Source organism: Pogona vitticeps, chromosome 1 (genome assembly GCF_051106095.1).
Source record: "Pogona vitticeps strain Pit_001003342236 chromosome 1, PviZW2.1, whole genome shotgun sequence".
In the NCBI taxonomy this organism is placed as follows: Eukaryota; Metazoa; Chordata; class Lepidosauria; order Squamata; family Agamidae; genus Pogona; species Pogona vitticeps.
The window spans coordinates 222,228,278-222,253,580 of record NC_135783.1 but is presented as its reverse complement, the minus strand read 5'-3'; the positions used below and the strand labels follow the sequence as shown (position 1 = coordinate 222,253,580).

At 39.9% G+C, this 25,303-nt stretch overlaps 1 protein-coding gene across 5 annotated transcripts in view; it reads right to left on the bottom strand.

The window, feature by feature from the left end:
* Positions 1-25,303, bottom strand: part of LRP1B (LDL receptor related protein 1B) — a 1,166,776-nt gene that overhangs the window by 246,084 nt on the left and 895,389 nt on the right. For all 5 annotated transcript variants that reach the window (XM_072983887.2, XM_078376975.1, XM_078376977.1 and 2 more), the window contains exons 19-21: positions 17,863-17,943; positions 10,667-10,834; positions 1,985-2,167 (exon numbers count right to left, since the gene is read on the bottom strand). In XM_072983887.2, the coding sequence (XP_072839988.2) occupies positions 1,985-2,167; positions 10,667-10,834; positions 17,863-17,943 (432 nt within the window). The remainder of the gene's footprint in view (positions 1-1,984; positions 2,168-10,666; positions 10,835-17,862; positions 17,944-25,303) is intronic.

The following is a 25,303-nucleotide window of genomic DNA, read 5'->3' as shown; positions in this document are numbered from 1 at the left end:
TTATTTCCAATTTTGCTTTATGGGTGCCAGTCTTTCCTTTTCTCCCTAAGAAGACATATTACTCAGAGTCTAATGCCATTCATGTTGATATCCTGCATATATTTTTATGGTTCTCCTCCTCACAACAATGGAAATTCTACAGCAATGGGGAAGCCTCTGTAGAGGGGACAGCTCTGAGCTAGGCCAGCTAGGCCTGTTCTGTGTTGACCTCTCAAACAACCTTTACTCCCTTCTTGTTGAATTTCCATTTATTTCTCATTTATTTCCCAGGTTCCAGACATTTCTGAAAGTTCACAATCATGGACAGAGTGAAGAACAGCAAGAATACAAACAAAGCAGATAAGCTACTGCAACGTGCTGAGGGGAAATGCATAATTTGGTCCATCCGCCACAGTGCAGTTGTACTTTTTTGTTTTGATGAAGTGATATCCTTATTCTGATATATATATAATTAATGCAGAAATGTTTGTCCTGTATCATTTATTTTGCTACATTCATTTTACAACTATCTATCTATCTATCTATCTATCTATCTATCTATCTATCTATCTATCTATCTATCTATCTATCTATCTATCTATCTATCTATCTATCTATCTATCTATCTATCTATCTATCTATCTATCTATCTAATCTATCCTATCTAATCTATCTAATCTATCTATATCTATTTAACTTATATGCCGCCCACTCTACCCAAAGGTTTTTGTATTACTAATCACTAATATTCAAGACTCAAATACTGCTGTAAACTTAAAGTCATTATAATTCACAAAACAACACAAAAATGTATCCTATGACATCTGGAGAGCAATTGATACTCCATATGGAAAGATCTTCCTAGATATTAGCAGATACTATACAAATACTTCTTGTTTTAGTTACTCTTCCAGTTAGCCTTTTTGCCTGCTCTAGGAGACACCTTTCACGCAACCAATCTTATAACCAGTGCAAGACAATGCACACGATGTGAAGTCTACCAGGCCTTGGGGAATACAGTACTTCTATCACGGCAACATAATACAATAGAATACTGGCCACCAAGTGGTAGGCACACATATAGAAGCAACTAAACCCTAACCTTATCTCTTCCTGAATACTACATGTAAACAATTAAAAAAAAACACACAGAGAAGGACAGATATGAATATTCCGAGAAAAAGAAAAACCAAGATTCAATTTTAAGCAAAACATTATGGTTGAAGCTAAATCTACCAAGCAAGGCAAAATCAGGTAGCAGCTCAATCAGCCTCTCCTTGCCAAAACAACAACAACAACTACAACAAAAAACAAGATGATCTCCACTTGGACACACAACTTTGGAAGATTTGTTTCCCTGGAGGGGGAAAAATGGTAAAAGACACAAACACCTTAACACTTGGCTATGAATTTCCAGTTAGATTTAGCAGTTCCAGTTTACATTGTCCAAGTTGTGGGGAAAGCTGTAGCGTTCAGCCCTGCCCTCACCTGTCCATCACAGCTGAGCAGTGGAAAAGCAGCCAATGAGGGAACAGAAGGTGGTGCTAAAGAGGGAGGGGCTGGGATATAAAGGGGTGTGTATGGAGTATGAGAGATTTTGTGGGTCTGTGAGAGAGTGAGCCAGAAAGTCAGTGAGAGTAGGGTTCTGTGTGTCAGTGTGTTCAGTGAGTGAGAGAAACTGATTAGCATCTTGTGATTTACCTATTATATATTATTGATCAAATAAATAAGTTTAAGTTTTAAAGCAACACATGTCTCACTGAATGATTAGTATTGAAACTGAAATATTGGTGGCAGCAACTGAGTAGAAGAGTGAGCACCTCCTGGAGGCCTGAGATAATAAAAGCTTGCAGGAGGAAAAGGGGCTACAGAACAAGAGCAGACAGAGAAAGAATTATATCTCTCACCTTCCTACTCTTTGGCTCCTGGTCACAGTTTCTTAAGAGAGAGACACTGCTGGAATTCATGCAGTAATACATTGTTTTTAAAACATTATTTTCAATACCTGTGTTCTTGCAGGAAAATTTTGTTTTATCATCACATGGGCGTATAGTTCCATTACAGTACTTTTCATCACTGCCGTCTTCGCAATCTTTTTCTCCATCGCAACGCCAGATCTCTGGAATACAGTTTCCATCTGGGTGGCACTGAAAATCTTCCCCGTGGCATCCTCCAAGAGAGGCTGTTTCTGACGGAAACATAATTTGAATAAGAGATTGGTCGAGACTGAGGGAATCTCTGATGAGTTATTTCCCACTTCCATAATACTGATTTCTGTTCAGCATCACATGAAAGTCATAGAGGTGCTACTTTGAACCATACCCTCTATCAAAAAATCTCTTCCCATCCTGCTATAGCTATAGAACTGCAGTTAAACATAAATGTTCTCAAAGGTAATAAAAACCATTCCCATCTAAGGTCTAAAATCTATTCCACAATGCAGAATTTCAGCATCTTGTTCCTCATGTTCGGCATGTTTCCAATAGTTAATATTTCTCTATGAACACTAATGGAGTGCCAAATTTCCTGCCTTGTGGAAACTGGGCAGCTAAAATGTTCCCCCTTTGCTAAGTACAGCAATGCTGTATTTTAATAAACCAGTAGGGAAAGTATGAATGACACAATTGATGACAAGTGTACCAGCCTGAAACTTTTCTACGGAGATGGAATTGTTAGTTGGCTAGTAAGGGATCAGGTGTTATGCTGTGCTTATATCCAACTCCAAGGTATGAAGTCCAGCACGAAATAGGTTATTGTTCTCATTGTTATAGGTATAATAGCAAAGGCAACTGCAACAACACACCTTTCACAGATCAAGACCTTTTATATTTGTCAAATGTCTATTTGAATTCAGAGGCTTGGCTTTCCCCTCTTGGAGACTTCAGGTCTCAGATCAAATTAGGAAACAGTGTGTGCCAACCTTCAATGCAATTTGAATGGGGGGGGGCGGCAATAGCCTGCCAAGTCCTGCCAAGACAGCTTACAATTCAGCCATACAAAGGTAATCGAAAGATGAGCAGGTGGCAAGAGGTAAAGGTAAAGGTTCCCCTTGACAATTTTTTTTTGTCCAGTCGTGTTCGACTCTAGGGGGCGGTGCTCATTCCCGTTTCCAAGCCATAGAGCCAGCGTTTTGTCCAAAGACAATCTTCTGTGGTCACATGGCCAGTGCGACTTAGTGCGCTGTTACCTTCCCACCAAAGTGGTCCCTATTTATCTACTTGCATTTGCATGCTTTCGAACCGCTAGGTTGGCAGGAGTTGGGACAAGCGATGGGCGCTCACTCCGTCGCGTGGATTCAATCTTACGACTCCTTGGTCTTCTGACCCTGCAGCACAGGCTTCTGCGGCTTAGCCCACAGCGCCACCACGTCCCTAATTCAATTCTACTAAAATACCAGCTCCATTACATTATTTTGCTCAAAGTACTATCAGCTAGCACCAGTCATTTCACCTGGATGAGTGGAGGGAAAAGGGGGAGCAGAACCCATGCCATTAGCCTGTCGAAGTTAAATTCCCGAAAATGTTGCCACATTGAAAGTAAACTTTATAACTATGGGCTCAATCAGACAGGCATTTGTCTTGCTGTTTGGTGCACTACGAGAGTGAGTTGGTTCTCTCTTATTTCCAGCAATCAGATGATCTGATCATGAGAGTAAATCAATCCGCCCCCTGAGTATCCCTACCTGCACATTTTTGAGCCCCTGTTAGGAGCTTCTACAGAGTTAGAATCCCCACTTGGTCATGAAAACTGACCAGGGAAGTGGAACTGATAAAAACCACTCCTTAAATATCTCGCTTACCTTGAAAGCCCTATTAGGGTCACTATAAATTGGTTCTGACTTGACAACACAGAACACACACACTGTGCTCTAGTTTAGTCCGTTTTCAGCATGTGTGATTGCTCGGAACAGACCAAAATCAAGCCTTGGAGCTATCAAAGTTGCCAAGGCTCCTTCTACTGTCAATTACTGGTATCATGAAATGACTTAATAAATAATAATTATTAAGAATAATAATACTGAAATTACTATTTTTTAACCTCTGTTAGACCATTGCTGATGTGCTGAATCATTTAAATTAAATTTTAAAAGTGTTCTTTCCCTTTGTGTGAAGTGCCAGGGCTTCAGGAAGTTTCTCCATTGGTACTACATACAAGGCAAAGAAAATATTTTTTAAATACGATCTGAGTGATTCATTGCATCTACAATGGTCTAGCAGAGGTAAAAAGAAAACTTCCCTTGGTCCTCTGCACAGGATCTGGGAAAATGTTCAATTTGCCAATGTCCTGAAGTGGCTCGCTTATTAAGCCACTTAATAATACCAGAAACTGGCAGCAGAAAGAATAAATAGGGTCGCTTGAGGTCAGTATGTTGTTTGGATGTGAGGATCACACCAAATGGCATTTTGCTCCGCCCCTAACCTTGGGTGACCTTATTTAGAATGCACCAGCTCCCTTAAAATGGGCCAATATAGTCACAGCCGATGTAAAGTTACTATCTGGTTTTACTTTTTAACCCTTCCCAGCCTTCTTTTGTCACATCAGTTAGATGGGAATTTACAAGCAGAAACTACTGTGTGTCTTACTGATTGTATTTAAGATACAGGGGTAGCTTCTCTGGCTATAAAAATGAGTAATGATTGAAGCTAGTAAATAATTGCATCTTTTTAAAAAGAAAAGCCAGTTTATGAATGTGGCATACTGCCTCTGTATTCACTATTCAAAGTCCCAGGAAGTGGTCAACATTGTCTTGCAATATACTGTAATGCCTGCAGTGCCAGTAGGAAAAAGGATACCAAAGTTTATGCACCAAAGGCTAGCCTGAAGGTTGGTGAACCAGTATCAGCAGTCAAGATGTGCAGCAGAATCTCCTCTTCTCTCTAATATTTGCATGCAGACACCAAGCCAGGAAATATCCCAGCAGTAAACATCCTTTTTTTACCCATTAACCACTGCTCATTCCAAAACAAAGCAATGTCCTTGGCTGAGTTCTGGTAAGTGTGCTTGATCCCCTCTCTCTCCCTACTGAGTTTTATTGGTCTCACCCTCTAACTCCTCTGACTCTGTGGCTCCTCTCTTCTCTTAGGTTCTCCTCTCCATCTGGGGGCTTTTCTCTTTCATTCTCTCCCCCATGGTTCCCCCATCTCTCTGTGTGTGTGTTTTCTGTGTGTGCGTCTGTTATTCCTCTCTCTCTCTCTCTCTCTCTCATTCTCTTTCTTCAATGGTACTTATTCCTGGGGTAAGGCTACAGTTCTAATTTACTGTCTTGCTCAGAAGTCCCGTTTACCTCAATGAGACTTAAGAATATGGTATTGGCAAGAAGATTGAGAAAATGCTATGGAATACTTCAATAACCACAAGCAAACAGTGTTTATGTAGGATTCCCTTTGTATTTTAAGGTCCTTTGTCTTCTGAACAGGAAGGATAAATTTCTAATTTTAAAAAGCCCATAGTGGGAAACATTTTCTTTTGAGGAAGTAGGGGTGGGCATTTGAAAAATAACTAAACCATTGCCACATGCACAACAAAAGTAGCAAAATGAGTTAAAAGGTGGAGGTAACCCATTTAAAAAATCCAAAATGAGAAATCTGAAATATTCATCTGAACCTACCCACATTTCACACAGAGCAAGCTCATACTGTCTCTGCTAGTAGTCTGCCATATATACGGTAGACTTAATTCAAGATTTTGTAGAAAAGTTATACTTTTTGTTTGAATTGCCCCATTATCAGAAATGGTTTTCAGAATGCTGAATTGACTGGTTACACAATGTCTGATGTGCAGATCTTTTCTTTGCTCAATGCCAAGGTAATTAAGGTAATTAAAGTGACAGAGAGGTTAGCAGAGACTGTATTAGATTACTATTATTACCTCATCTGTCTCGCAAATCAGCAAAAGTTTGTGTTTTTATTACCTTCCTTTCAATAAATGGGGATAGTTATAAAATCGATTCTGGCTTCTGCAATCAACTCCATTTAGGGGTGATTCACCTCAAAATTTCAGGCTGAGTTGCCCCTCCTCCTTAGAACATATGCCACCCATGTTTTTAGTGTCAAAACACAATGGAGAACTTGAGCCAAAGAACCCACCTCTCGTACTTCTGTCACAGAAAAAATTTTCATTATATTTTCAATCAAGGTCTTGTACTCATTCCTACTTTTTCTTCTGTCATGCTTACGACTGACAATTACAAATTACAATATGACAAGTTTTCACGATAAATGTGTTCTATGTACAAGTTTGTATTTTCTTCCATGGTAAGTGACTTGGGTTGATTGATAACTGTATGCAGGATGAGTGGCAGGAGTGACAACTTAGGACAGTTAAAAAGTGCAAAAGGAGGTTTGCAAATGGAACTGCAAACTAATTGACTCATATGGTGTTTGCGTGGAGAGAGTCTAATTTGTATATAAAGATGTGCATGTGAACAAGTCAGTCAGATGGACTTTAGTCAGAAATAGTTAATTACTGAGGCTGAGAGCCTGTTTCCACTGTGGAATAAACTGACAAAGTGACTATATTTTTTTTTAATTCATGCTTATGTCGTGTGGACATGACTTAAGGCATGAATCCCAATGATTTTTATATGTTAGATTATCCCAACTCACAAAAACACGGGTCCCAGACATGGGTTCCCATGGATCCCTGTGAGGGGTGAGTTTGCCAGGTAGCCAGCATGCTCATGGAGGGTTGGCAGGCTCCTTCAGAATGGCTGGAAGAGCTCGACTAAGGGGAAAGGCTAAAGCACAAGAAAAGAGGGAGGGAAGACAGCTAGGGAAGGTGAAGCAACTTAACAAGGAAGACCTGCCCAAGGCAGCAACAAGCCAGATAAGAGGGAGGGAAAAGAGGGCCCCAAGCGGCTACTGGTCGACAGAGGAAGAGGAAGTGTACGGAGTCTAGGTCAATGCCCAGGAGGAATGACTTCCCTCTACCTAAAGGGCAGCTGCTGACTGACAACACAGTCCCCCCCCCCCCGGTTATTCTTCTGGGCAAGCAAGAATCAGAGGGAAGGGATGGGCTGGTCAGCTAGAGCCTCCATCAATGACAGTATATATAGGATTAGCCCAAATCACAAAATATGGGTCCCTGTGGATCCCCATGAATTTCATAGGATTAGCCTAAATCATAAAAATATAGGTACCAGGCTGGCCTTGGATTGGTAGTCTGTGGGCATAGAGGGAATCTATGATTTGATGATGTTTTGGTGAGGATCCCACGTTGAAATCATGAATGGAGTAGAAAGGGAAAGAAGGGGTAGAACGGGGAAGAGGGGCAAGAGGTGAGGGTTGCAGAGCTGGAGCATTCGCACATGCAGAATCGATTCGTTGGAATCTGACTCAAAACAAATGGACCTCTGGCAGGGGAGCAGAAAAGCTCACTTCCCTGGCAGTATAGTGCCTTGTGGGTACACTTAAATTAGTGTCTTTTCCCTCCAGGAGAACACAGAGTTCATTGTCAGTGGCCTCGAGCCCTGAGAGTCAGAACGGAAAAGGTTAAGCTGTGAGGAAGTGAGAATGTGTGTGGACTGTTTTGAGAACTGGCTTTGAATAAAAGAGTGAACTAGTTTTTATTTGTTTTGTATCTATATATAAGAAACATAAAATGTTTCAATTACAGGAAAAATATAAAGGCTTATGATTATATACGTAGGAATCTTTTTATTCCTTTGTGTATGTGTGTTTTAAAATAAAAAATAAGTTAAGTACCTTCACGAAGAGTCGGACACGACTAAACGACTAAACGACGACGAAGTACCTTCAAGACCATTTTGACTTATGGAGACCCTTTTCAGGGTTTTCTAGGTACAAAACTGAAGTGGTTTAGAATTTTTTCTTTTTTTCTGAGGGGGGTGGTCTCTGAAACTATGGAGCTTGCCTACAACTCTACATAGACTAGCTCTTCTCTGAGGAATCACACAGAGGAACTGAATTTCCAGCTTCTGACTTCATAGCAAGATATCTAACTGAGTGAGCTATCCTGTCAGCTTTTATAATAAAACACTGGCTGAAATCCTGTTCCATTTTATGAAGTAGAGAAATGGGAGCTGTGGGATGACAGGAGAAAGTCTTCTATTTCCAAAGATTGCTAGTACCATAGGGGAAGATTTTCATTAATAGCTTCTACTCAAGAAAATGAATTGTTCAATAGTCAGAAAAGTTTTGCACCAGCTTCAAACCCTATTTAATCTTTGATAGACAGGAGGAATAACAGTTTGTGAGAACTACACAAGCTTATGCTTTGTTTAAATTTGAGAATATCCCTTCCGATACAGTAACTATTTTCTTTTAATGAGTCTCTTAGTCCTGAGCAGATCAGAAAAGTGTTGCATTGAAGCAACTTTTCTCTTCATTTTGTTCAAAGACCAAAAAAAACAAAGGCATCAGTGTTTATTTTAGGAAAAAAAAGTATCGTTAATTTAGGTTGTGCTAAAGGTTTGCCAATGTAATTGCTCCCAGCTCTTTTTGATGTTGTATACTGTTATGTTATGATACTACTTTGAGGCACATTTCAGCAATCCTACCGCTGTATATACAGTATCTCTTTTTATTTTTCTTTATAGCACAGTGGTTCCCAGCCTTAAGTCCCCAGATGTTCTTGGACTACAACTCCCAGAAATCCTGGCCAGCAGAAGTGGTGGTGAAGGCTTTTAGGAGTTTTAGTCCAAGAACTTTGGGGATCCAAAATTGATAACCACTGTTATATTGAGATGAATAGAATGCACAGGCTAATTTTTTCCCAAATAAATCATAATTTTCTCAGTTCCTTTTTCTATTAAATAAAAGTTTCTACATTCTCCAACCTAAACATACCATGGTAATAAAACACACATCTATAAAAAAAAATCAGGTTGGCCCTTGTACTTTTGAAAATGCAGAGGACTTAGTTTAGCATTGCTACTTTTTTCTAAAATATGATCACCCAGACTTCCTTCACAATTGGCAAGAATAAAATATACTCTATGCATCTGAACATGGGGAACCCAGCAAGAACATAATGTGCACAATTGTAGACCTAAGGATCCAACAACCTTTTATGCACATCAGACTTGATTCAGAAAAGATTCTGCCTGTGAATCACTTGCTAGGCCCAATTCAAAGGCTTAACTACATCTATTGTCTTTATAAATGCATTTATGACTTTGGTCTGCTATCTGTACCATAAGAAGTAAATACAGTTGCTAGTCCCATTGACTCAATGAGACTACTTCTGTTAATAGACATATGTCAGATTGATTCACATGATCAAGGATTTAGCCCATAATAAACAAACAATTTAAATAAACATAATAAACATGAAACCATAAATTCAAGAGGAATGCAAATTATGTTGACAAAATTTGACTTAGAATGCCCTGAAATTTATAACAGAAGTTTTAAAACCAATGAAGACATAATTAATGATATATTTAAAAGGCCTAGGTCAGCAATGACAAACCTATGGCATGCATACCACAGCTGGCAGGCAGAGCCCTCTCTACGGGCACGCAAGCCATAAATCACTGGATAGCTACTCCCCCCCCCCCGCAGTCAAACGTGAGGAGGAGGCTGCAGTCACGGTGCTGGCACTCCAACAGGTGGCGGGCCAGGATCTGCTGGTGCTGGTGGTGGATCTGGGGTGGGGTCTCGAGGCACCTCTGTGCCCTGGATTCCCCCTCCCACCGCCACTTCCAGCTCTGCCGCTGCTGCCACCCACTGGTGGTTTGTTTTTTCTTTTTCCCCAGTTTGGGCACTCAGGCCCAAAAAGGTTCACCGTCACTGGCCTAGGTGAACATAAAAAATGATCTGTTAAAATAAACTGGTAATTTTTGGTCAATGTAAAATGTAGGCAAAGAAGACCCTCCCTCTGATCTAGAACAGGACTTCAGTTGGAGTGGTAGTATTAAAAAGTCTGGTTCTCTTCCAAATAGGGGCCCCTCTACTGGAGTGAGCTCCCGTCACTTGTCCCAACTCCCGCCAACCTAGCGGTTCGAAAGCATGCAAATGCAAGTAGATAAATAGGGACTACCTAGATGGGAAGGTAACGGCATTCCGTGTCTAAGTCGCACTGGCCATGTGACTACAGAAGATTGTCTTCAGACAAATGCTGGCTCTATGGCTTGGAAACGGGGATGAGCACCGCCCCCTAGAGTCGAACACGACTGGACAAAAAAAATTGTCAAGGGGAACCTTTACCTTTACCTACTGGTTTTAGAGTAAAACTGGGAGAGAAAGATGTAAATTGTTACCTGTATTATTAGAGTAACATATAATTTGGTTCAATGTCACACAGATTTAGTGCACAGTGTTTTAAATATTTTAATGCTTTGAATGTATTTAAATGTTTTATTTGATGTATTTTTATGCTTCAATTTTATTGCTGATTGTATTTTATCATTACCATTTTTTCTTACATTAAATTGTATTGGGTGGCATTTATATATTGTAAACCACCCAGAGTGGCCTCGGCTGGATGGGTCATATGTATGTATGTATGTATGTATGTATGTATGTATGTATGTATGCATGTATGTATGTATGTATGTATGTATGTATGTATGTATGTATGTATGTATGTATGTATGTATGTATGTATGTATGTATGTATGTATGAATGAATGAATGAATGAATGAATGAATGAATGAATGAATATGCACATACACAATCCCATGTTTAGCTATTAAAACTGGGGAAAACAACAGGAAATACTAACCTTCCTTGGTGCAATTTGGATTGTTTTCATCACTGAAGTCTCCACAGTCATTTTCACCATCACAAGCCCAGTGCTCTGGAATACACCTACCGCTGGAACATCTGAATTGATTGTCAAAGCATGAATGAACACAGCCCTGTTCATCACTCCCATCATCACAGTCATCATCTGTAAAAATGCATTGGTAGATTTATTCATATTTTTAGCTGTAGGTGGAAATGGAATTCAGAACGTGTCAAAAACATATGCTAGATATTCTACTCTTCTTTTCAAAAAGAGAATTATGAAGATGCAATGGGCAACAGTCCCATATTTTAAAAAATGCAACTCATGGTACATACAAAATATAGATCCTCTTGATTCACACTAAATTTCCTGGCCAGTCATATATGTTTAGAGAGTGTAGATGTATATGCACAGCACTCACATTTCAAAGCACACATAATGCAGTTGATACACATGTTTGTTATCCCATTTCACAATGTATGTGCAATAAGTATTTCAGGACAAAAGGGTTAAACTATTTGTCTCTGTGAAAATTGTTTGAGAAAGAATCTTGCTGACCCTTCTCAAGGTGTCTCTCTTTTCCAAAGAGAGTGATTACTTTTTTTAGAATGCAAGGAGAATCATGCAATGCCATGAAATTATTTAATTAAACATGATGTTCCAATAACTATTCAAATAATTGTGGGACAGGAAGCAACAGTTAGAACTGGATATGGAACAACTGATTGGTTCAAAATTGGGAAAGGAGTACGACAAGGCTGTATATTGTCTCCCTGCTTATTTAACTTATATGCAGAATACATCATGCGAAAGGCCGGACTGGAGGAATCCCAAGCTGGAATCAAGCTTGCCGGAAGAAATATCAAGAACCTCCGATATGCAGATGATACCACTCTGATGGCAGAAAGTGAGGAGGAACTAAAGAACCTTGTAATGAGGGTGAAAGAGGAGTGCAAAAAACTGTCTTAAACTCAACATCAAAAAAACTAAGATCATGGCCACTGGCCCCATCACATCCTGGCAAATAGAAGGGGAAGATATGGAGGCAGTGACAGATTTTACCTTCTTGGGCTCCATAATCACTGCAGATGGAGACAGCAGCCACGAAATTAAAATACGCCTTCTTCTTGGGAGGAAAGCAATGAGAAACCTTGACAGCATCTTAAAAAGCACAGACATCACATTGCCAACAAAAGTCCGAATAGTCAAAGCTATGGTTTTTCCTGTTGTGATGTATGGAAGTGAGAGCTGGACCATAAAGAAAGCTGACCGCCGAAGAATTGATGCCTTTGAATTGTGGTGCTGGAGGAGGCTCTTGAGAATCCCCTGAACTGCAAGGAGAACAAACCTATCAATTCTGCAGGAAATCAACCCTGAGTGCTCACTGGAAGGACAGATCCTGAAGCTGAGGCTCCAGTACTTTGGCCATCTCATGAGAAGAGAGGACTCCCTGGAAAAGACCTTGATGTTGGGAAAGTGTGAAGGCAAGAGGAGAAGGGGACGACCGAGGATGAGATGGCTGGACAGTGTCACCGAAGCAACCAAAATGAATCTGACCAGCTCCGGGAGGCAGTGGAAGACAGGAGGGCCTGGCGTGCTCTGGTCCATGGGGTCACGAAGAGTCGGACACGACTAAACGACTAAACGAACGAACGAACGAATATATCAGGCTTGAACCAAAGCGTCAAGGAACAGTTTGCTGCTGTTTCATGTATCTTCATGAGGAGTATTTTGATTAATCTCTATGGGGAGGAGAACAACATTCTTTGCAGGAAAAACCATCTTCTTATTCTGACCCAAATCACTGGGAACCAAATCAGTTCGTTCATTAAGCAGAAATGCCCCTGGTGCCATTTCTGAAGATATTTGGGCACAGGTACAGTTTCCAGGGCCACAGAGGTTTTTAGGGAGCTGGGTTTCAATTGGGTCCCTCTCATCTCCAACATCCTATCAACTGATCATTATGAAAGGGGAGCATGCTCTCCTTTTATGGAGACCTGTTCCTAGGGATGCTTATTGTTAGGGGGGGGAAGTGCACACAAAGGACACTGAGGAGCAGGGTGACCTCAGATGTAGAGAAGAACCAAAGTGTCCATGTTGAGTAGGTGGTGAAACAGTTTTTAGCATCCCAGCAGTTTTTTCCCCTTATATGTCCTTTAACTTACTCTCAACCACACTCTTGCATCCCAGTTGACAGGTAAAGGTAGTTTACGTCAGGGAAAGAAATATTAATATATTTTAACATCTGGATCAAGCAACAACTTTGTTAGATCACTAAAATGTTACAAATAAGGTGAGCTTTCAATTCCTCCAGAACTCTTCATCACACAAAGATGTTATAAAATTTGGAGTAGTAAATCCAAAAAAACTGGGCCAGATGTGATGGCCATGGCTTAGGCAGTGAGATGCCACAATGACAAAATAGATTTTTAAAACCCACAAAAGTGAAAAAGGTATCAATTTATAGAAGATGCAAAACCCCTTCTTGGAATATGTCCTCATATCACTATATTGCTTATCTGATGCATAGTCAGAAGTAGCTGTTGTGGTTCAATTTCAGAAGTCCATGAGGTGAGTTATTCCCATGTACTCACAGACAAATTTTATCTGTTACCTAGCAGGACAACACAGAATCAAAAAGAGCTCAAAAATGTTCAGGACACTTGGATGAGCATATAAATAGGATTGAGTTCTTGGATGTCAGATGGATTCTTTTGTTTAGGGCATCTGAGCAGTTGGGGGGGGAGAAATCTCTGTATTATACTCCTTATACTCCCACTTTGCTAGGAAGGATAGAAATCAATCACAAACAAATTGCCTGTATAACTGATTCATCTTCTGAACCATATCTCCTTGACCTAGCACTTGTGTATGACATCCTAAATGAGCTTTCAGAATAGATACAGAGAAGAACCACTACTGTCGGCAGAAACACATATTAGAAAATCCATTAGAATCCTTGGAGGAATAAGGAGAAGCTACTTTGGAAGCAGAAGATGCAGTCTTAAAAAACAGGTTTGGTTCTGCCACACTAATAGATAACTCGAGGTGAGTAATCAATCATAATTCATAACTAACATGGCAAAAATTATGAAACATGCCTATTTAGAGTTAATCCAATAAAATCCCCAATTGAAAGGTCCAACCCTGACTTCATAAAGGAGCCCTATGATCATGAGTGGTCATCGGAAATACAGCCAAGGTTTAGATAATAAGACACAACATCACTGTGCAAATGTTTCATCCCTTTAATTAAACCTGAAATGTCCAGCTTCAGAGACTACTTGGACAGCAATGGCCAATATTGCTTGGCCTCAGTTATTTTGTGCAATACATTAAGATAATTCCAAGCGGCACATAAGAAAGTTATAAAAACTTGTTTCAGAAATATGATTCAGTCTAACAATCCATCATGTATCATCACTTGTGTTCATAAAAATAAATGAGCATCCTGGGAAGCTGTGGAAGTAATGAGTAGCGGCTTGTGCTTCAGAGCAAATAGACCATTATCCATCCAAACATTCCCTTCGCACTCCAGAGCTAAAAAGCACTACATGAAAGGCTAAAAATGAAGTACAGTATATCACTAGCAAGAGCATTGTACTCATGGCCTGATCTTAGGTCATGTTTTGCAGCTGTTGTTCTTCTACCTGCTATCATTTGCCTTCACGTTTGTGGAGGTTTCATGATTTTCAAAACAGATTAGAAACAAATAAAGTTCTGATTTCCTTCATAACCAAAATGGCAAGGGAATCTTTGCTCTTAGCATCCAGCAGCATGACTTTCCTGCGATAAAGAGTACCTCCATCAGTGACCTGAACTCATCTGAGCAAAGGCAAGAGATGGTTGGTAACACAGGTTGGACAGTATTCCATCAGATTCCCTCAGAACCTTCTTTGTTAAGTACAACACGGCAATACAACATTTGCAGAAAGATTTCCATTCTCCTCTGTATGACAGTGCAGGAGACTGTAGAGCTAGAAAAGTCTGTTTAATGTTGTAAGAATTAAAATGATGTTTGTGCATCCTCTCTTCTTGCTTGAGCCTATGTGTGCATGCACATGCATGGCAGAAAGGAAGCAGCTGCTTATCTGGTGCACGGTCTGGAAAGCTTTTTTAAAAAAATTAACTTTATTTCCATGTGTGTCCTCAGCTCTACTGGCTAACTGTTACTTTTGTTTATTAAATGTAATCATTGTGCGGTAGTGGTGGTAGGGAGAAAGAGAATTGGGGAGCAGGAGGGTTAAAAAAGCAAATAAAACCTGTTCAGGAGTTCTGGATGATCACTTTATTAAGGCAGCTATTAGAACTATTTTGTTTTTTCTGTGTAAGGTGGGGAGTAATGTGGCGAGGAATTTCTGAAATGGTTTTTGTTTTCAAATATGATACCTTAATCAAAAAGCATGTGTGGGGGGCCAAGCGGAAAAGCAAAACCAAGCCTATTTGGAATTTGTGGATAATCCTTTTGCTTAATAACTATTAATACTGTAATTTGTGTTGTATGTGGAGAGGAGTGAAGTGCTCTTTCTAGACATAATATACTTTTCAAAATTATATTTTCCTCCGTATTTTCACATTTACACCTGTTCCTATATATGGTGTTACATTCTAGGTAATCCTGGAAGTACTCATTCTTCCAAAGAAAACCATGCCTAGGTAGCATTAATTTTGGGCTTGTGATTGCTCAGGGAGGTTGGTAGCATGCAAATATGCATTCTGTCAGTGGCAGCAGAGGCCACAGAGATGCTAAAAGAAGCCAAAATAACACTCAACAAGTCCAGGTTGCTACTCTTAAGAGACTGCTGGAATATATGTTTCGAGTACTGTCATCGATTGGTTGGAACTTATGGAAGCTATTGTCTTCTTGCTGAATGTCAGAAAGACATATCCTCGGTCCTACATTCATTTTCAACAGAACTCCAAAGAAAGAAAGAGAATGAAACTTCATTTTTGTTATATCATCTGTGAAAGGATCATGACTGTAAAGGGCATCACTGCGAGTGGGTGTGCCTATGAGGGGTGTGGTGTGTCTATCAGGAACATACAGTACACTTCTGACTTGGTCACTGCACTGATGACTAGCAGGTAGCCAGTTGTTGAATGTTTCAGCTTGCCCTTGTTTGAGGCAAAGCGGGGTGGGGGCTGTGGAGAGACACAGAACTCTTAGTTACATGGTCAAAATGTACTGCAAGTTTCCCAGCAAACCTGCAGAGGCTATAGATATTCTCCACCTACCTTCACTGAAGGATGAATGAGAATGAGAGAAGAATTATTTGTCAGCATCCTGGTTAAAAATATCTCACCTAGTTAAAAATAGCTCTCCAAGGAAACAGAAGCTGTTTAAAAGTATAATGTCAAACTCTGCCATTTTAGGCAACATGAATTTTAAACCCGAAGTACCTAGGAAAATACTTTTAGGAGTAAAAATGTAGGCATGCTATATTCAAATACCAAGCTGAAGGTTTTGAATCAGTCTTGAGCTTTTTGGGGTATTTGTGGCTGTGTTAATGAACTGACTTATTACCAGTATTATAACTAATCAAATGTAAGTGGCACTCTCTTCTGTGGTACTTAACCTAAAGTAAATGTCCTGATGAATCAGTGAAAGACAGTGTTTTCCCACAAATTACCCGCAAATTTTAAAAAAACCTTCTTGGTGCAATCTTGGGAGGAGGAGGATATAATACCAGATGCAAGGCATGTCGGACTGTCACCAAAATAAATTGGATGGCTGAAGAGGCAGGACTTGCTGCCATTCATAAGGATTCCCAAGAAGATCAATCTGCCTTGGTATCAGTGTTGAGGTCTACATCTACTGTTGAACCAAAGAGACAAGAGAGTTGCGCTGCTGGTATACTGTCCACTCCAGTGTCCAGAAATCTCCCTCTGAACTGGTTGAAATAATATTGGAGATGATCTTGGAAAGTTCCAGGATTCTGTATTTCCAAGTTTCATGTTCAGGCTATCTGGATGAGGTCTGCTTTGGATCTTCTGGCCACCACAAAAATTAAGGAACTCCTTCAGTGCATAGCTGGCTCAACACTGGGTCATATTATGGATCTGTATTATACTACTAGGCGGAAAGAGGATGATTTGAGACAGAGATATAACAATTGTTCTTATTTTGAGTAAGAAAAATCATCAAGAATTCAGTCCTCTAGGGAAGCAAAAGGATGAGAGTGGCTTTCATCATCATCAGTATTAGCAAAAATATGCTCTTTGCATGGAACCATATATATACAAAATGGTAAAGATTCTGCTCATTTTTTCTTTTTCAAAAGTGTGTTCCACAAATGTTTATCTGAAAAATATCTCAAATGTGAAAAATAAGGCCAAGGGAGATCTTGCAGTTTTACCCAGTAGAAAGAAACATTTTAAAAATGTTTCATTCTGACATGTGAAAAAAAAAAATAAGTGAAGAATTATGTCCCTAACGTGAAATTGCATTAGGTTCAGTGAAGCATCATGCAGTGAAGGACTGACGTCCTTGTGAGGTTTGGAATGATGGCAACAGAAGCTCCTTGCAGAGGTGGAGAATGAATCAAGGTGGTCATCTTAAGATATATAGAGCCTGAGGGTTTCCTAAAACTTCTGGGGTGTTTTCCAGCTGAAAGAGGTGGTGTTTCTGTTCAAGGTAGCCTTGGTTTCCCTATGGAACAGTGAGAAATTTACTCCAAGGGCCCACTCTGACCCGGTGGAGCCCATACTGCCCCATGGTTCACAGAAGATCTAAAGCTACAGTGCTGTAACAGGCCAGTTGACAATTACCACTTAGTAGGATCAAACCCCTGCTTCCAATCAGGAAGTTGGCTTGTTTTAGTATTCTTTCTTTTTTTACTCTCCTCATTATAACATGTTCTATAGTATTCTAAGTTTTTTGAAGTTGGTAAATCGGCATATTTCAGTGCAACTTTATGGATGGTATATGTCCCTGAAATCTGTTGATATAGACTCTGCCATAAATATGTGAAAAGAAAAAAAAATCTTGTCAGTTCAAGACATAGAGGCTTGGTGCTAGATGGGAGGTGAACTTTTCTGTCCCTTTCTCCTGTGAGAAGCCAACCACTCTCCACAAAAGTCTCTCACAATCCTGCCAAATACGAATGGGCAAGAGGCCTAGTAAAATAGCAGTTCAGTGAAAATAGGGCAGAGGGACCTTTTGTGAATGAAGATGAAGGTTTGGTTCTTACCTGAATCACAATGCCACTTGCTACTAATGCACCTTCCATTTCTGCATACAAAATGAGCTACTGGGTCACAAGTTGGGAACTCTGTAAGTGGAGGAAAAAAGAGGCCAACACTACATTTATTATTTATTTCATTATTACATGTTTACACTAGTGGCATGCCACTACTCTGGGCGGTTTCCAAAAATAAAAATAAACATTAAAAAAAACCCAACACCCAACCACAAAATAAAAATATATAAGAAGGAGAACAACGCTCCTAAAAACCCAAGATAGCAGCAATGGATACAAATGCAGGCTACAAAATATAATAGAAACAAAAAACCCTATTTAACGAACAGTTATAAAGATCCTGAAATGCATCCCTGAAAAGCAATGTTTAAGGTGCTTCCTGAATATTAGGAGGGAAAGGGTCTGATGCTCTTCCATAGGTAGAGTGTTCCACAAAGAAGTGGCCACCACTGAGAAGGCCCAGTTCCAAGTCACAGACATCCTGGCCTCCCTTGGGATGACCACTTGCAACGTTAGAGCCTGAAAAATGTGAGTTGATCTCAGAGGAAGGCGCACCGATGGGCAGTGAGGTCTCAAACTATTCAAGGCTTCATAAGTTGTTGAATTTGACATGGAAGCAAACCACCAGTCAGTGCACGCAAGCCACAACCAGGAAAATATGATGGTATCTATGTTCTTGAGATCAGCCTGACTGCTGCATTTTGGACTCACTGCAATTTCCATACCACCTTCAAGGACAGCCTTACATAGAGAGCACTGCAATAGTCAATCCTTGAGATTACCAATGCATGAGCTGGTGTTATCATGGACTTGTCTAATTTGGGCTGCTTCTAAGATAGAAATAAGGCAGACCCGACCGCGGCCAAGATCTGTTTTGTCATCAAGATGGAAGGAGCAAGCCAAAGGGGTCCCTCCTTACAACAGGATCTCCATCTTGTCAGAATTCAACCACAGCCTGTTCACCCTCATCCAGTCCATAACAGGCCAGGCAGTGCTCTAGGGTCGGCACAGCTTTCCCTGCCAAAGAAGCTATAGAGCTGTGTGTCATCAGCATACTGATGACAGTGGATTCTGGGTAACCTACTCCAGTGGCCTCATATACATGTTAAACAGCACTGGGGAGATAACTGACCCTTGTTGGACTCCACATTGTAGAACCCACAGCGTCAAAACAATCTCCACAGGCTATACTATCTGGATATGGCATTTATGTATGAATTGGAGCCAGCATAATGCTAGTCCCCTAATTCTCAGGCTTACTGACTGATCCAGAAGGATACTGTGGTCAATTGTATCAAAGGCTGCTGAGAGATCCAGGGGGACCAGCAAGGTTATACTCCCCTAGTCGGCATTCCTTAATAAGTCATTGAGTGGGGCAATGAGAACTCTCTCAGTCCCATGAGGCAGTCTAAATTCCAACTGAAATGGATCAAGACTATTGGTGTCCTCCAAATACATCTCCAGCTGGTCAGCCACCACCCTCTTGATCATTTTTCCCACAAATGGTATATCGGTGCCAGGACAAAAGCAGCTTTCGCACTGGGTGAAGTGCATATAAAAGAATAGGTATCGTCATCTAGTCGTTTAGTGATGTCCGACTCTTCGTGACCCCATGGACCAGAGCACGGCAGGCTTATATATAAGAATAGGTATATATATATATTCTTATATATATGGATTGAGGGTATGATTGTCAAATAATGTTTTGTAGATAGTACTGAAATAATAATCTCATGGTACTGATTACGCTAAATGGTTGTCTCAAGTATAAAGGATTGATCTCTACACATTATTAACAAAGAAACAAAACAAATATACCAACATGTCTAAGGATAATTCCCAGGCATTTTAAAGGTATCTGTCAGCAAAGACGTCTGATTACACACTAGAATTACAAACAGTTCTTCGAACAATCAGATCTGATTTGCATGAGAACTAAACTATCTCTTTACCTGTGTTTATACACTGAGAAATGTTCATGCAAAAGATATGTGTTGAATATTTTTTCTCGAAGTTCAAACAATTATCACTGAATAGAATCTTTTACTAATATTTATTTAAGGAACTGCTGAACACATTTGCTTGAACATTACAATTCTAACTTGACATATTGTCAGTCCCAGCTGAAAACAATATAGGTGAACCTCTGCAATATTCACAATACACATGACATTCATTGTTTCTTTGGAGAAGCTCTGAACATACTACAGCTGAAGCAGTCTCTGCTCACCATATAAATCAAGAGAAGAAAAGCACTTCAAAAGAGAAGTATCTCAGAAGAAAATATGTTTGCACTCTTCCTAACAATTTCACTAAGTTAAAGGATGAACTCGGATCTGAGGTGATGTCATAGCTTTCTTCATTTCAAATGTGTTGTGACAAATAAGTACATATGCATCCCCAACCCTCCAAAGCAGGACATGCTGTAAGACAGGGGTTGACAATTTTTCTCATAGACCTCTGCAATATTCTTTCACACATTACTAATAGTCCGAATGCAATATTCAGTATCAGACATACCCTGTTTTAGAACAAATGTGCAAAAACTACTGAATCATAGGAGACAGCAGAATTCCTCAGTGAAGCCCATGATCTGCAGTCAGATACTCCACCACTGAAGTGCTAGGCAGGATTAAAATTGAGGTCACTACATATAACCCCCTATAGCCACTGCACCAGCCTTTTTGCAGAGTTGGAGGGCAGAAAAAGATGGGCATCACTATTTAGATTTTTGCATTCTGGCTTGTTTTGTTTTGTTTTATTTTTTGGTTCTCTTCCAGGTTAGTTTGTTGACCTTTACTAAAATATCATTAGACTATTAGAACTGTGTGTGTGTGTGTGTGTGTGTGTGTGTGTCTGTGTGTGTGTGTGTGTGTGTGTGTGTGTGTGTGTGTGTGTGTGTGTGTGTGTGAGAGAGAGAGAGAGAGAGAGAGAGAGAGAGAGAGAGAGAGAGTGATTTAATGTGTGAGGTCACACCACTAGGGCACTGCATCCCCCTTGCCTTAGATCATAGCTAATTGTATTTTTCCTCATTTTTCTGTTCTGTTGATCTGGAAAGACAGAAAATGCCACAGACTCAAAGATCGAGCATCCTAATGGATACAGTGAAGGTTACCCTGAACTGTATGCCCTTTGTTCAAGTATAGAGTGGTCAGGGAGCTTCTGCATACCCCTTTTGAATAACGTATGTTTAACATATAGGATTCCAGGTTTTTGAATTTTATATGTGGAAAGAGATAGACCCTTTTCTGAAGCTTCTTTTACTCTTCATAACTATTAGTTCAGGGCATGTGTCAAGCAAGTTCAGAGCAAGGTTTAGGCTAACATTCACATTAGACAAAGAACTAAATCATATCCAGTTTTCAATTCAGCATATTTATTTATTTATTTATTTATTTATTTATTTATTTATTTATTTAAGACTAGCAGTTCAATCCTAACTCAGATGTGCTGACTGTAAGGGATTTGAAATAGGCAAAATACTTTTTTGTTGACAGAAAAAAATCTTTACATCTTTAGAACCCCCTTCTGGTGGTTAATCTGACAGATGTGCCAGAAGAGGGATATCCTGGAAGAATGTATTATTTATTTATTAGACTTCTACCCCGCCCATCTAGACCAAAGGTCTACAACTGGGCAGCACAGAAATAGTCTGATGAATAAGATCTCTTAGCAGAAGAATAAAAAAGGGATGGAGGGGGGTTGGAATAAGGAAGAGGATGTATTTTGCCTAGAGATAGGCATAAACCTCCAGTTTGGTGGTTCACGCTGGTTCATTTATCATCTGAACAAGTGTTTGGTGCTTCAAAGCTCCACCTACTCCAGCGGCTGCCCACTCAGAGGCAGTGCCCAGAGGAGGTGGGGCAGGGAAGTCAGGGTGCTGCCCCCAAGTGGATGCCAGGACAATGTTAGATAAAGGACAGGATAATAATAATTGTGTGCCGTCAAGTCAATTCTGATTTATGGCAACCCTTTCTAGGGTTTTATAGTTACCCTGAAGTGGTTAGCCATTCCCTTCTTCTGGGGGGTGTGTGTGCCCTGGAGCTGTGCAGCTTTCCTAAGGCCATACAGGCTGGCTGTACTCACAGGAAGCACAGTGGGGAAATTGAACGCCCAACGTTTGGCTCTGCAGCCAGATAATTAATCCACTGAGTTATCCAGACATTAAGGCAAAGACAGTAATAAATAATAATAATTTCCAATATCCCTAGTCAGGGGAGAGCTTGTATTCAACACAGCTTCAGCTGGCCCAGAGTCAGCTCAACTGACCACCAGCCATTGTAGCTACATAGGATTGTTTTAAAATCAGATTAATACTATCTCAATGTCACCTTGCACTAGGATCAGAAATGTGGATGATGTGGCAAAATCAGCTTCTACTGAAAAATAGACTACAGAAGTATAGGACACTGTTGTCTGATTTTCACCTCATTTCTAATTTCACTAATTTAAACAATAGTTTAAATTTAAACTATTGTTGAAAGTCATGATTGCACTGAAAAAAAGGTCATGCAATGTTCCAGTGTGTTTATAGGAAGCAGATATGATACATGACCCTTCTTTTCATGCTCTCATATTTTTAATCAAGATGTAGAGATAGGTTATCAAAGGTGCCTTATTTGCAGCTGGGGGTTAAATATGACAAAAAAAATGAAAGAAAAAAACTGCTCTTAGACCTACTGTGACTATTTGGCCAAATTCCAGATTTGAAGTAATAAGCACTGACTATCTAGAAAAATAGCCTCTGACAATTTCTGCCCCACCCCCACCCCAATAATCCCTCATATATTGCTATACTACAGAGACTAGTATAAAGGCATGCTCAGGAGTGTTAGCTATGCTGCAAAAGACTTCAGGTTCAAATTCCACATCAGCCATCAACCTATGCTAGGGTGTTAGCCATCATGGTAGAAATCAGTCAGTCTCATTCGCATTCAACTTATAAGTTCCTTCTTTTGTTCTTATTTCATGCTATTTCCATATTGGCTTGAAAAAACAACATTTCTCCCCACAGAGAAATCTGTGCACATTTTTTCAGTACTTTTTTTCAAAATGCACATACTTTCAAATTAATGTATTTAGAGAACAATATTTGAATCGTTCAAAGAAATCAGATGTCAATTTTCAAACAAACACATTTTAGTCATACACATATTTATTGTGCATATATTCTTCTCTGAAACAATTTATACACCTAAAAAAGTACATATTGCCAAGACAGTTTGGGAATTTGCAAAATGGGTACAATAAAAACCTGTTGTAAATAATTGTGATGACCGTCCCCCAAAAAATAACAAATAGCAGTAGCGTTAATTATTAAAAAAATTGATCTGCTGCTTTCCCATTAAAATAACTCGGAGGCCCCTAAAATACCGGAAGCAGTGCAGATCAGCTGACACTTCGTGCCTGTTTCTAGTCACTTCCCTTCTCCCCTCACATTCTACCTCCATGTTAACTAGGCTAGAACAGGGAGCCCTGTTATTTCTTATCATTTCACTAATAAATATTAGTTATTTCATTTTCTTAGAGTAAGTATGGATGTGCTTTCCCTCCCAGAAGAGGAAGAAGAACCCACTCTGGCTGGGCAGCGATTAAATTCTTTAGTCTCAGAAACTAAAAGAGATAATCGGAGGAAAGAAACACGTCAGTAAACAGTCAAGAGGTCTGGAGACGACTAAAGTGGGTTTAACAAGGACCCAACTAAAGGTTCTACTCATGAAAACATTTCGACAAAACAAATTGCCCCTCACTTCCACCCTAATGGGAGACCTGAACATCACCATACGAAATCAGGACTAACTTGAAAAACAAATAAACTAGCAATTGTAGACAATTAACTTTACAAAACCATTCAGTTGAAGCGAATAGCAAAAGCCTATTTGTCCCACTGCCCATCAGTGTTAAGAGGTATAAGTGACATTGCTAGACTTCAGCCAGAGGTTGGCTACCAGTTTTCACAAAGAGCTATACTGATGCTTCCAATAAGATTCACCTGCTGGTCTAAACAGCTTTTCTACCCAAAATAGGAAAAGGAGGCGGCGGCACCATGTTGCTGTTTGCGTCTGGCAGGAGAATCATTTACAAACAAAATGTGAATATATTAGATAGTCTTTAAAAGTAATACAATTAATAAAACACTAACATGGCAGATATTTATTATAATTATCTGTGCATGCACCACATTTCTTTTTCTTTTGCCTTCTGAGGAGTGGAATTTGTCAACAAAGAAGTATTACTCTCTTTTTTTCACATATTCAAAGGAACCCATCATTTTTCACAGAAAGTCATGGGGGAAAGTGCTAATGAAAGCTGTAACCTTGCCAGTATAATGAAAGAAGGAGAAAAAAAATCTCCCTTTGATGAAATCATTAGTGAGCTCTCTGGGGTGACCTCTACATATAATGCTACATTGAGGAGGGGGGATAGGTGTGTTTTTGTCTTGTTTAATCAGCAGAAGGTGCACAACACGATTAAACACTGATTACCAGACATCCATTATCAGATTAATGTCTTTCTGTTTCATGCTGAAATACTAAACAGGCTAGAAAGTAAGTTCAGCTATACCCAGCAGAGCTTAATTTTGAGTAAACATACACAAGATACTACAAGAGAGCCCAAGCACCCATGTGAAAGCAAAGTTCTTCCCTTTATGCTGGTGTTCCGATCCAGTACACACTCTAGCAACAATAGCAAAGGCAGAATGCTTCCCCCCAAGTGTTTTAACACTCCATTGTATATAAAAGGGACTTCAAAACATGCACACAAGTGCACACACACATGCGCACATGCATGCGCATGCACATGCACATACACACGCACGCACACACACACAGAGGATTTATATAAGGTTCTCATTCAGTGATACTTAGGCAGCTACTCTTTGCATAAGAACACAAGCCTTGTCAGAGCAACCCCTCACCCTTGGCCTTGCTACAGTCCTGTTAGTATTTCAAAGGGAAATGTTGTTAGTGTGCTGAGAACACAGTATGTAGAACCAGGGTTTATGCTGGAGAAGAGAGCAAAGGAGCTGTGTGGCTAATTCAGGTGACCTGTGCATGGAAAAGTAACCTGGTCACGGAGCTCTGTCTTTCTATCAAGCGTCGAAAGGGAAGCCTGAGGCTATGAGACTGGATGTACTCCTATAGCCCAAAGCAGTGACTATTGAGGTAAAGAAGTACTTGCATGCAAAGGCCTGCTCAGAAAAGTAATCCTTCTCATTAGCAGGATGGTGGGGTATGGAACATGAAATCAGCAAACTTTGTAGAGGTGCCTATAAGAAACAATATCAGGGAAATGACAAGGAGAAAGGACCCAAAATCAATTATTCTGTTTTCCTTTTAATATAGTCCCTTATTAAAGTCTACACTCTACTTTTCCTTCTCTCACAATGATATTTCATTGTGCAGAGGAGCTACCTGTTCGACCAGAGCTT